Source organism: Sprattus sprattus (genome assembly GCF_963457725.1).
Source record: "Sprattus sprattus genome assembly, chromosome: 5".
Classification (NCBI taxonomy): Eukaryota; Metazoa; Chordata; class Actinopteri; order Clupeiformes; family Clupeidae; genus Sprattus; species Sprattus sprattus.
This window is the reverse complement of record NC_137924.1, coordinates 34,413,572-34,426,830: the sequence shown is the minus strand read 5'-3', so window position 1 is coordinate 34,426,830 and position 13,259 is coordinate 34,413,572. Positions and strand designations below refer to the sequence as shown.

The following is a 13,259-nucleotide window of genomic DNA, read 5'->3' as shown; positions in this document are numbered from 1 at the left end:
TGTCTAATGACCCTCCCCTTCTCACTCATCTTAAACCGTTGCAGTGTGTGTGACTAAAACCCCTTGAACTAATTAAATGATTTGCTATATTTCTTCTTACTTAATTGTTACAATCCATCATAATTCCCCCCTTTGTGTCTGACCAGACACACTAAACATAATCTTCATTACTCTATCAAATACACACTATCAATCCCCTATATGATGAAACAATTACCTTTGAACTCCTATAAATCAAAACCCATTTTTAGCATTATTTTAAACAGTCCATTCACTCCCTCTAAACAAAATTTAACTAAAACCCCCTATACTATACCACAGTCTCATTAGGGCAGTCCTAAATGAGCACACAGTAATGTTTACAGTCTCAGGTGGGCAATATACGTTCACATAAAAACATACAATACAAAACAATAAGCATCCAGTCATGTATGCAGTGTTGTGCCTTTGAAACAGTCCTTATGTGTATGAATGTCCTTTCTGGTATTCTTGACATCCTAGATGGCATTTCCTTGACCTCACAGGCAAGAGCGAAAACCCCTTTTTCTTCAATCTTCGAATTTATATCTTGGGGAAATTCTCTTGCTGCCTCGTCTTCGTACGACGACACCCCTTTTCGCGAGCTGTGAGTGACATCATGCATCTCTTATTCTCATTTCTGATACAGTTGTGTATAACATGAAAGTCCCATTCATGTCTTGCTGTCACTGCCGTCCAACCGGTAAGATGAATCTCAACGGCGATGATGATGATGGCCTGGTCCTTGCATCAGGTCACTGGCTCCCTTGCGTTCCTTGTCCTCTCTCTGCTACTTTTCTGAAAACCAAACAGAAAAAAACTACACCAGTATCACGAAGTCTATAGAATATCCTTCATTAAACCAATACAAACAAAACTTAAAAACATATAGGAATAAACAATTCAGCTCCAGTTGTGAATGCAATGTTATGCAGATGATCCGTCCTAATATGTATGAATGTTCTGCGCCGTTGTAGAATTGTTGTAGATGTCCCACAACAAGCATCTCCTTCAAGTTCCACTGATGAGGCCTTCCATCTGATTCCGCCAGAGAGCATTCTCTGAAGATGTCCCATCAGGCTCCTTCCCTCAAGGATGAGACCCATCCATCCTCTGCAGCATATCCATGACCTTGGCAACCTCTCAGCCAGGTCGAGTTGCATCCAAATGGTCCCCAATAGAGCATCAGCTCCTTTAAATCGTGGTCGTCCAACCGCCTAGTGAACCTACGCTCTGCAAAACAGTTGACACAGTACAACACAATTAATCCTTCTACCTCCCAGCCCTATTGGCTGGAGGCTCCACGGTTTTAAGAACCCTAACCCATAAACAGTCTCCCGACTGGACCAGTCCATATGCGTCCACCTGTGTATACATAATTTCAAAGATTAAAAACAATCTATTCACATTATTTTCACATATTTCCTAGACATACTTCAAAAGTGTGTTGTACAATATCCAGAGCTTGCATTACTTTACTGCATATTTCCCATAAATGTATTATTGCTATACTATAATATTCCCAAACTGCTTGATTAAAACAAAGATTCCACAAACAAAGTTTCACATAAAACATATACTTACCTGCAAGTGTGCTGAACCATTCCTCAGTATCCCCCTTCGGCACACTCACACACCCATTCCTTCCTTGACATTCACACTTCCAGCTGCATTTCCTCTCCATTCACACCTCTGTTATATGCAGCTGACAAACATTCAGTTCATCCACTCACATGCTCCTTCAATTAACTCTCGTGTCCCACCATGACTGCTCCGTGTAGACTTAAAAACTTCCCAGTAGTTTACCTAGTTACCTTACATATAAATATAAACCATTTCATCTTATCCATAATTATTCTCTACTTACCATAACTTCAGTTCCTCAAATAAACTACCATCAGTTCAGCTACAGTTTCTCTCCCACAGCTCATGACACTTACCATCTCTTGGCTTCAGTTCTGTCATCAGACATACCTTTACCCATCATATAAATATATCCATCACTCTTCTGTAATGTCTAGTTTAGTTATACCTTATCATATATAGTACACTACCTGTACACTTATACCTTTCAGTATAATACATCCAGGAAACAATGAAATTCAGCGGCCCAATCCATGGCTTTCACCTTTATTTTACCGCTGAGCTCAGGTAATCAAGTTTTCCTGAACCATAAAAAGAATAAAGAAGCATATCAGTGAGTAATGCCTGTACTCACACCCCATAACATGCCCCAAGGTCGATCTTTACTCCTTTATTCATCAATATAGATGCTACAACCGTAGCATTATGCAAAATTTTACTTCCCATACATGAATGACCAAAAACCCATAAATCTAATTTTCTGTATCCTCCCCCCTTACACACTTAAAACTAAAAGTGTGTAAATAGACAAGGCAGATAACATGTATGAAGTTGCCATGTGGCCACAATAGCAACTCCATATTTTAACACGCCTGCATTTTAACCCTTTTGAAATATGTTTGGTCTATTCCCCTGACCTAATGTCATCACATATGTACAGAATATCATTTTACTACTAAGCTTGGCTTTAACTGAATTGTTGAGGACACTGTTTTAGCAAGACATCATGCACACATGGCCTTTCAAAGCATGAAGGCACACCCCCCTTAGTTACATTATAATTACAAAGGCTGACTTTGGTAGGCTCGAATACTAAAGTACCCCACTCACACCTGGATCAATAATCAAACCATTTCTTCCCTACTTCCCATCAACCAACGAAAACACAAACCATCTCTCCACTTTCTTGAGATATTTTCACCAATCCTGTAAGACACTTAAAACAATGTTATTTTCACATACATAGTTTCACAAAACAACCTTAGATATTTCCAGAACATCCCACAACCTGGTTCCAGGTTCCACCGTGCTCGCGCACAGCTTCTCTCTCTGTCACTCCTCTCATCTGTATGTGAAAACTAAGCGAAACATTACATCTCCTATTCCTCTTTCTCTATATCTCTTTTAACTTTACATTCACTTTCTCATTCTTACTTTACATTTACCCTCTTCAAGCCCCCTTTCTTTGTCTACCCATTGTCCACTTTCTTCTATCTTTAAATGCACATCTAATTTCCCTGTTCTTAATGTTATTTCAGGATTTATCTTATGTGTTACCCCCTTATTTATTACATCTTTTATTCCTAGTTCATATTCTAACATCAACTTCTTACACCATAGCATACTTCATATACTTCCTATCCTTGCTTATAAATAACCCTTCTGTCTCATCAACCAGTTCCACAGCGTTCTACTACAACCCCCGATGCCCTCGCATATTCTAATCTCCTTCACTCTCTCTCCTGCTGTTTGGCCTGCAACAAAGAGATTTCAACACAGATCATTATCAAACAGTTTTAAACCAGAACCCCTAACCTAACTAACTATATACCACAATATTTATATTGTAATTAGAATCACATTCTTGTATTCTAGCTGCAACTATCCAACTTCCAGCATTTATCCAATATAAAATTCATTTTTCAACCCAATATGCCTTTCATCATTAACATGTATTTCCCCAGAAAACCTAATTTCATATTCTTAAACTGTTAATAATCCCATGTGTGAAACTCAAAACATACCACTAGCAAGGAGCAATCACCAACCCTTATAGTTCATTATCCAATATTCATATAGCCATACTTTATCCAATTATTCAATTATTTACTTGTTTATTCCCACTAAGTCCTATTCACAATCCAATTCTAATCACTCTACCTTAAGATAAACCCCTACTTTCATTCTACCAATCTACAATCCTCAATCAACACCCATGTAATTAACATTTTAATAACTAAAACTATTCCTTCATAACCATCATATAAACAGTATAGATTCCCATAAAGTTCACTCATTGTATACTACTCCCCCGACTCTCTCACTCAATCACTCTGACTTCTTGAGGCTCCCCCGTTAAGCGACCTGAATGTCTGATTTGCATTAAGGTGTTATCCTGTGACACTTTCACGTCACCATTCCCTAATCCATACAAAGGCAGCCACATGCTGGCAATGGCTCTCTTCATCATTTTACCAACATCGCTCTCCTTAAACCCAAGACCCACTTTAAGTGTAACGTGTGGTGTTATGTTTCCAACATCACGGGCTAAAGTGTACAACGATGGGTCCAATCTTACCAATGCTGCCACGCCTTCAGGTCCCACAACTATACACTTAACCTTTAGCCAAACCACCGTCCTTCCATATAATGCCTCTCTCCATTTCTCATCGTACTCATCATTCCCTCCTGTACCCATAACATTCTTTACCATAACAGCACAATGTATTTGAACACAAGGATTTCTGAGACTCCCATGCCACTTATAAATAACAGGTCCCCACTCATTCCAAATCCTTTCTTCCCATTCTAAGCCAAATAAACCTATCCAATAAATCTGTTTAACTTCAGATGAAATGGGTTCTTTCAAATCAATAACCTGGTGTTGTTTCTCTCTCCCATCAAACTGAATTAAACCTGAATTTAACAATGACTCATCATGCACAGGAACAAAGCCACTAGGGTTACCCATCTGAGGCTTACAATCACTCGGATCCCCCATCTCCTGTTGCATCAAAGAACGTTTTAATTGCATAAACTTACTCTCAACAACCATTCTCTCTTCCCTTTGTGCATTATAACCCATTCGAAATCCAAGTTTAAAAACTTCTTGATACCCTGCAAGCATTTGGTCACATTTCACACCTTCATCCAACACCCCTGCCAACACAGGAAGTTCCCCCACTGAATTAGCATTCTTAACACCTTGAGCCACCTGGCCAAAAAACAAGTCATCTTCCTGCCCATCACTGTCTCCTAAAAACAAAACACTCCTTTCACCTTCCCCCACTAGCAATCCTTCAGATACCTCCTTCCTCAGTACAGCCTTTTGTTCCACAGTCAATGGAGCCATGTTTCAAACGATACCTAACCTCAACTTTCAGCAACCCAAGTTGAACACACAGCAAGCAAAAACCTTCTCCCCCTCGTTTCACCCTTGTGTCGACAACAAAGGAGTAATTTCTGTTCACTAACAATTAATAGAATCCCCCTTATTTCTCACATCTATGTATACTCTATGGTATGAATTTTAACCTTAACTTTGCCCAATTAAATTATCTCTTGTTACCACGTTTCCTAACCCAACCAAATCGTCCACAAATTCCAACTTTTTAAGCCTTCAGCCTACAATACAAGTCTATAGTCTCCGTTTTTAAAACCCACGTGTATACAAAATGCTTACCTCCTCACCAAACAATGAAAGCCAGCCTTAGTATTGTTATAATCCAACAACACAAATCTCCTTCGTGTCTACAAAGTGTCAATATGCGTCGCCGGTACTAATATCAATGTATTAGAATAATAAACACGTTAAACAGTACGTCGCTCGTGTTTTAATACCACAAATTCAAGCCTTCGTCCTGAATAATCACGAAATCAACCAATTCCTACCCATAAACAAGACGAATTAACCCGAACTGTGTTCTATGGTTTCAATAAGGATTACAACGGCAATTTACAAGCTCATTACAACTAGCCATCCACCCAGATTTTTACCTGGAATGAACTGAAATCTCGTTGCGTTCATATACTGTCAAAATATTCTAATAACAATTCAAAATGACTTGGCTCCTGAATCCCTTCAGTAAGTTTATCAAGTTAAATGCAAAATATGGCGATGTGATATTAATATAATTACCAGAAAGATTTTCACAGCGTTCGTCATCCACACGAGTAGGCTGCTAGATCTTAACTGCAAGCTAGGAATACAATTAACTCTCATTCATACACGTGCACACTATTGCAGCAATTCCTATACTGCGTTTTAAGCACTGCTTTTTACAGAGATCTTTAATTATCTCATAACAGTGAAATATCCCTATCACACAAATCCCAAACAAACGTTCCTTTTTCAACCCTCGCAGTCACACACTCACACAACGCTTAGGTAATAAAAAATAAAATCCTATCTCCCGTGAGATTTAGCCTTCCTGGCTTAGGACTTACTACCAGCCTCCGTGGCTGTAGGCCTATTACTTTCCCTTTTTACCGTCAAACAAAACAAACCCAAGAATAAAAAACTACAACCCCACTGAAACTTCCCATCTACAATCCAATCTGTGTTCGTTTTAGCAAAGACTAACAGAAGAGAGTTCAGTTCCGACTCAACTTACATCCATTAATAAGCAGAATTCACTTACTTTTTTATACGAGGCCTCTCGGACAAAGTTGAATCAAGGCTGAAACTCACAGTTTTCAATCTTTTTGCTATCACGTCGGGGTCACCAATATTTTGTGGCCAATTCTTAGTATTATAAACTAATTCACAATAAGAAGATGGATTACAAATGCTGGTTTCAGTGCGATTTAATTGCAGATCTTTAAGCCACAATTAGAGAAATACCACCGGCAGCAATTCTGCAGAGCTGCGTTCGCGGGCTCATATTTAAAAACATAAACAGACACTCCCATCTTCCTCAGGAGTGGTTGAACTCCTCACCCAATAAAATGACCCCCTGTAATCTAACTCCAACCAATCAGAAGGCTGTCTAATGACCCTCCCCTTCTCACTCATCTTAAACCGTTGCAGTGTGTGTGACTAAAACCCCTTGAACTAATTAAATGATTTGCTATATTTCTTCTTACTTAATTGTTACAATCCATCACGCCCTTAAAATACCGGTTGTGTTGCAGTGAAACTTGATGAGTAACAGGATGTAGTGGGCTGTGGAGTGATGAATAGTGGCTTACAGTCGTTATTGGCATTTGAGGAAAAGGTCATCATAAAGGTAGTCCAACCGATTGTTTTCACAAAATAGGAACTTGTTCAGGATACTGAGCCACTTTTCACATAGGATTCCATTCAAACAGAGCAGCCTCTGGTCTTACCTCCAAAACCCTGCAACAGTTACACGTTTTCACCTGAAGTTTGGAATTTCTGGAATCATGTTCTGAGCCACCATGTTTATTTCCCATTAACAGGGCCAGGATTGGGTACACCGGAGTACAACTCTTGATTTTATCAGGTCACAGCCCTGAGTTTTTTGTTACTTGGTGATGAGTTTTGTGCATCTCATTTGTTTGTTGTCAAGCAGGTGCGTACGTAGCATGGCAGTAGATTCGAACAGCTTGGTGCAGACATTAAACAAACTTGTTTTTCTTTAAAGTAACACATTGAAAGGGGGTCACATTGAAAGGGGGTCACATTGAGTCAACCCTACAAAGTGCCCAAAATGTTTATTCTGCACCACTGGATCCATAAGAAGAAATGGAAGTTGCACCACACCACCCAGACAGGCTGTCCCCCAACACTAAGCATCAGAGAAAGACATGAATTGCTGAGGGAGACCAGTTCAGTCCAGTCCAGCCATCACCTCGAAAAAAAGTTCAGTGACTGGAATGAAATGACTGGTGAGCCACGGCTTTAGTGGCCAGAATTATCTTAGCTCCAGACACATCCACTGCAGCTCACCACTTGGCCAGCAGGTCTAGTCCAGGTGCATGGATCCTGAATAATCGCCAGCCAGAACGGAAGGTGGACTGCTAGACCCGAGGCGGTCACCTGCATCAACTTCTTGCTGCTCATCTGTGCTTGATCCTCAGGGACAGTGGAGATGAGGCGCATGGTGGCCAACCAGTCCTGCAGTCTTGATCTATCCGTCCTTGGCAAGTCCCGGGGAAGACAAGGGTGATGGTTGACCCAGTATCCACCATGGTTTGGCAGATGGTGCCTTCCAGATCGCAGTTTACCTTAAGTTCATGGGGTCAACCCAATAGAATAGAATAAGTCTTTATTGTTATTGGGCCTCATTTTCGAACATTGTCTTATGTGTCTTCTTTAATATCTTCTTCCGAACTTCGAAAGACCAACGTAAGAAAAAATCTCCGCCCGAGTCATGAACGTCTGGAAATGGGTCCCTACACATCCGAAGTGTTCTCAGCTGTGCTCCAACTAATTATTTTAAGACATCACAATGCCTCGTACAATCATGACTATAAATGTGAAACGTAATTGTTAGTGATACAAATATTCTCGTATTTATTATCATTATAATTATTTAAATTCGTTATAGAATTGATGTGAAGGCAATCACCAACGATTTCTCACAAATTCAGCCGATTTACGACTGCTATTTAGCGTTCTTCAATTCTAGTCTAAGTTAGGAACGAGTCCCAGATGAGAAAACTTCCATGAATGCCAGATTTGTCCCGTAACAAATTCAGAAGAAATGTCATCCTAACTTGTTCTTAACTGCGTTCCAGAATGAGGCCCAGTGTTCATAGAGCATGCTTTAAAAATGCTGTTTTTTTTGCAATGTATGTCAAATTGTTGTGCCGAAAAAAAATCCTACATTGTTATTGCCATATGTTTTTATTCAATTCAGGTAATTCAACATACAAGTTTTGCATTTAGGACATCTGGTACTTCTATAGTAGTGTATCAGATGTAGGCATTAGGGATATATGTCTTTGGTTATTCAGTTCTTATTTATTTATTTGTACTAATGCACACCATTGCAGTCCTTGGAAAACCACAATTTACAAAAGTTAAGGACACAGATCGACATAAGGTACCTTAGATAAGAACTCAGAATATTATGGCACTAGCAGTTGTGTTCCCTATTATACATTGGCTTCTTAAACCCAGTATTTGCCTATTATTTGTAACCACTATGAAAGGACAAAATGAAATGCAAAACCACATACCATGTGGAATTCATAACACAATGCCATGTATTACGTACCAAACTCTTATCAAAACCACCAGTCTTAAGTAAGTCGAAATTTCAAGTTTTACAACAAAGTTGTTTTCCAACATTCATTTCAAGAAGTACTGTGGTATTGTTTACACTTACTCCTACCTTTGGCTTGGAGCCTCAAGGCCTTCAATAGCCTCGCCCCATGTCATCAGACACTTAATCAGAAGCATAATGGTTCCCATGAGAAAAGGCTGCAAACATAGAGATAAGCTACAGCATTGTAGTGTGGTCTTCCCTGCTTTCGCAGGTCCAGCAGAGCTCCACACTGTGTTTTTGACCTGATTAAGATCCCCTTTAGATTATATCTTTATTTTAAATTAGTTTAAACAAACGATTAACAAAACTACATAACAACACATACCAAGTTTTAAACAGAAAACAACAGTAATCACAAATGGTCCATTACATTTAAACACACACACATTTATGTGCATTTTTTAAAGTTTTCTGTCAGGTAAGGCTTATTTCACTGGTAGTCTTTTTTTTTTTCACTGAAATCAGTGAAGATACTAGTTCCGACATTAGATTTCTCTTTCTGCAGTACATGACAACCAGAACAGGCAAGAACACCCACATGGTCTCAGTGCTGGACCTCTCAATTCTGTTAAAATGTGGTCCAGATGGTCCCAAACTTGTGTTGCCCCTTAGACTGATGTTGGCAAAATGCCATGGAATGGTAAACAGACATTTGGAATTTCCCTAGGTGGAATTTCGTTTTCAGTTTCATCATCCATCTTCCTCATTGTTGTTCTTTTAAGGAATGAACTCCATATCTTGGATGATGTGTCCAAATTCTGTGCACATAAGTGGAGTCAGGACTCCAGTAGTGGCTCCTGGGAATCAAAACCCATATTACATATCCTGTGAACACATTATATTCATGCATGGGCTTTCATGAGAGTCACTTGCACAGAAAAGGTACACATTTCCTCATATTCATAAGTCATAATCACAGACAATACTTTGTATGTCATTCCACAGTTTGACGTTCTCAAGTATAAGTCATGTTTATACGTAATTTACATTTATATCAGACTTTAATAAGATGTTTGCAGCAATATAATAATTTACATATTTATAACCTATTCTGCTTTACCTTATGTAGACCAAGATCATTTCCATGATAGCGCCGTGACCTACAGCAGGCCAGACTGGCACCGAAGCAGAGCAGTCCGCATATGAGCAACAGAGTAGCACTGGCCCACGTCAAATGTTTCCCTACCAAGTTTATGTCCTCCTGCAAAAGAAAGGCATCTAAGACTGGCCCTCATTGTGCTGGGGAGCAACTGTTGATGTACAGTGGTGGAGCAATGCGCCATGAAGCATTAAACTTCACCCTAAGCCCCACCTTTTCATTTGTAACCAATCACCACAGCAGGGATTAAATATTAGTAGGGGTCTCATTCATATTAATACTTAAATGCAAAATCAAACACAAATAACACATCAATGTTTTCTCCATTGCTGTAGATTTTGCAATGTAAGAGTAATACATTTGTAAAAATCTAATTAAGAGAACATTTTCATATCTTAAGAAAAACAGCATATCTGGATAAGATGAGATATGAACCTGAGAGAGAAAGGCAGTCAAACTATCATCAGGGGTATAGTCCAGTTTGAGGCAGTGGACCAAAGATGGGTCATTCTCCTTTGTAAAAACCCTGACGTTCGAATGGCCACGGCCCATATCCTGTTTGAGTGGACAATCAGGTGGACTCCTGAGAAAACAAGCGCAGTGTGTCAGACCGTAACCTGCTTCAGTCAGCCCTCTATAGGTAGAACATACTCTCCTAGTAATTATCCTTTCAGAGTGGAAAGCCATAAGCTACCTGTAGCTATTCCATCAATGTTCTTCCTACACTAAGGTATTGGTTTGAATACTGGTAATGTGTAGACAGTTACGGGGTTTGAGGCAGCATGGATTTTGGAGCTGTGAGTTGAAGGCAGGTTTGTGACGCCACAGAGGAACTGTCCTGTTTGGGCACAGTGGTTTGCGTCTGAGGATAAAAGATCAGGCTCATGTTGAATGCTTCTATCCCAGCTGTTCCTGAAATTGAACACAAATATTTCACATATTCGTTGACATAGATAAAATTAGTTTGAAGACATTTGGCACAGAAGAAGAGTCATGCCCCAGAGAGATATCCCAAAGCATTTGTCAAGTAACTTTTGTCATCTTTATTACCATCACCCCCCCTCCCGCACCCCAACTGACTTTACACCTTACCTTTGAGGCCCACTTGGCTCCCCAGCAATGCTGTACTGAAGACGCTAGGTGTTTCTCCTGCTGTGTTCCCTTTGAACACCAATGGCACCAACAGAGACCGCTGGACAATGCCCACAGAGTTTTCTATCTGTCCATTACCCTTCTCCATTGGCAGAGAGGCCAGCTCCCCGTCAACACTTCCATTTAGAGGCAGACAGAACTGCAGACTGGCTATGGATGCCAGAAACTGGTTCCAGTCCTGCAACAGTACACACAGAGAAAGAGGTATTATTTCTGTACCCCAAGGTGCAGCTAAGCATTGATCACACTGGGAAAAAGGTGTGTATCTGGAGATATTTTGATTAGATACTTCTTAAGACGCCACAGATAGAGAGCACAATCGGTCCATATTTGGAATATGAGACATACAAGACGTGTTTTCTCATGTATCTGGAGTGGATATGCACAAACCACAGGTCACTAAAATCAAACTTAACTCAAATTAAACCCTAGAGTGCGTTCGAAACGGGCTGAAATTCTTTCTCAGCAGGGTGTCTAACAGGACAGCGAAACATCAAGGGCCGTTTGAAACGATTGTTCTGTCTTTTCCTGTCTAGTAGGATGACTTCAAACTTCCCCCATAATGGTTGTTTTTGAAGGCAGTTGTTACTTGGTACTTTTTTAAATAAATGTAGGTGAATAAATGTAAATGTTTTCGTCTCTGGATTTACGTGTGTGTTTTGCCTCAAAGATACAAAATGACATATCACTCCAGCTGTACCTCATTAGGTACAAACGTAGTACCTTTCCAATGGGTACATTTTTGTACCAGGACATAAAGGTATATTTTCGTCACTAGGGGTGCAGAAATGTTCAAAAGGTGCAAAGGAAGGTAGAACATTTTACCTATGATAAAGGTTCAGTACTTGTACCCTGTTAGGGTACAGCTGGAGCGGCAAGCACCTGCACCTTTTAAGGGCTATTCCTGCACTTTCTTAGTGTGTACTTGCTTGTCACGACTCTTTTGTGATTCGTTTACAGCAATAACAATGTGTCCATATCATCTGGTGGTCTTAGACATTCTTCCCACACGCGATGTGTTGTATGAAATTTGCATTAAAATTGTTCTTAAAAATACTAATCACAGATACATACAGGTAAACTGGACCTCAGTAAACTCAATTGAAATAGGTGCTGTTCATGAGCATAGTGCTCCACAAATGTTCAGATATATGTTTAAATGTATTGATTCTCAACTAGCAAACAAGTTGTTTACATTGTAGTGAAATGTGACAATATACAGTATTTCAGAAGACAGTCTGTAATGGATATGTAGGGATCACTCACAGGAGTCACGTCTGGGTTCCTCACATCGTGGGTCTGAGTATAGAAGCCAACCCCAATGAAGGTCAAAGACAGCATGAGCATACACAGGAAAAATATAACTACAGGGGGATGGTGTTCCAGGTAGCTCCGTAGGTTGCTGAGGGGATGCCACTTGCCCATGCTCACTGGAATATCACAAGTAGTACACAAAACAGACTATAAGTCACGAATTCACAATTGAAAACTGCGAAATCAATAATAGGTCGACGTGATTCAAAAAGGTTTAGTAAGATTCTGTGATTCAGTAAAGACGGGATCCTAGTATGGTGACGCTAGATCTTGCAGTGACTTAGTGCTGTGTTGACTACATGATAAACACTAGCACAGCGCTCCTGGGCATTAATCTATACGTCAGGTGAAGAGGTCGTCAGACTTTGAACACATACGGTACAAACCGTACTGCCGAACTTAACTTGCCTATTCAGGAGGCAGAGGGTGGAGCCGCTAAATGTACGCTTGTCACTGTGCCGATTCGTAAAACTAATGCTTACTGTCAGAACAGAATAATGCAGATTATTAGTAGTAGTAAACAGTAGGCCTAATATAAAATATACAATATTTTCGAGTGTGGAGAAACACACAAAGCCAGTAGTAAATATGAAAATGACATAATGTTAAACAAGGCAAACATCATTCAGTTGACAATTTCGGATTTGTTAACATTGCATACCATGTGGGCAAGATGGTTAGTCCATACACGGTCGAGGATCTTTCCTAAAACTTTCACTTGGGAGTTTAACTGAGAACATATTTCAGGCGCCGAAGTGTTGCAAGTTGCACCAGACAATAACTGGTTATTCCTCTTCAAATGGCTATGCTTATAAACTAACACTACGTCACGTTCAATCGGTGCGAAAGAGACTGAG

At 39.9% G+C, this 13,259-nt stretch overlaps 1 protein-coding gene across 2 annotated transcripts; it reads right to left on the bottom strand.

The window, feature by feature from the left end:
* Positions 1–8,531: 8,531 nt before the first annotated feature.
* LOC308365943 (insulin-like growth factor-binding protein 3 receptor) lies at positions 8,532–13,194 on the bottom strand. Of its 2 annotated transcripts, none has more exons than XM_080839580.1 (7): positions 13,064–13,194; positions 12,355–12,518; positions 11,029–11,266; positions 10,704–10,848; positions 10,372–10,519; positions 9,898–10,038; positions 8,532–9,662 (listed from the first exon to the last, which is right to left on the bottom strand). In XM_080839580.1, the coding sequence occupies exons 2-7, from the start codon at positions 12,511–12,513 to the stop codon at positions 9,654–9,656; spliced, it is 840 nt and encodes a 279-aa protein (XP_080695706.1). In that variant the 5' UTR covers positions 12,514–12,518; positions 13,064–13,194; the 3' UTR covers positions 8,532–9,653. The 2 variants fall into 2 exon arrangements, with proteins under 2 accessions (XP_080695706.1, XP_080695705.1); XM_080839579.1 differs by having other exon boundaries at positions 8,532–9,634.
* Positions 13,195–13,259: the final 65 nt, after the last annotated feature.

Coding starts and splice junctions, on each gene's coding strand:
- LOC308365943 (XM_080839579.1), bottom strand. CDS start 12,513: ATGGGCAAGTGGCATCCCCTCAGCAACCTACGGAGCTACCTGGAACAC. Junction 10,520..10,703: donor TCCATGCTGCCTCAAACCCC/GTAACTGTCTAC, acceptor TTGTTTTCTCAG/GAGTCCACCTGATTGTCCAC. Junction 9,635..9,897: donor ATGATCTTGGTCTACATAAG/GTAAAGCAGAAT, acceptor TTTGATTCCCAG/GAGCCACTACTGGAGTCCTG.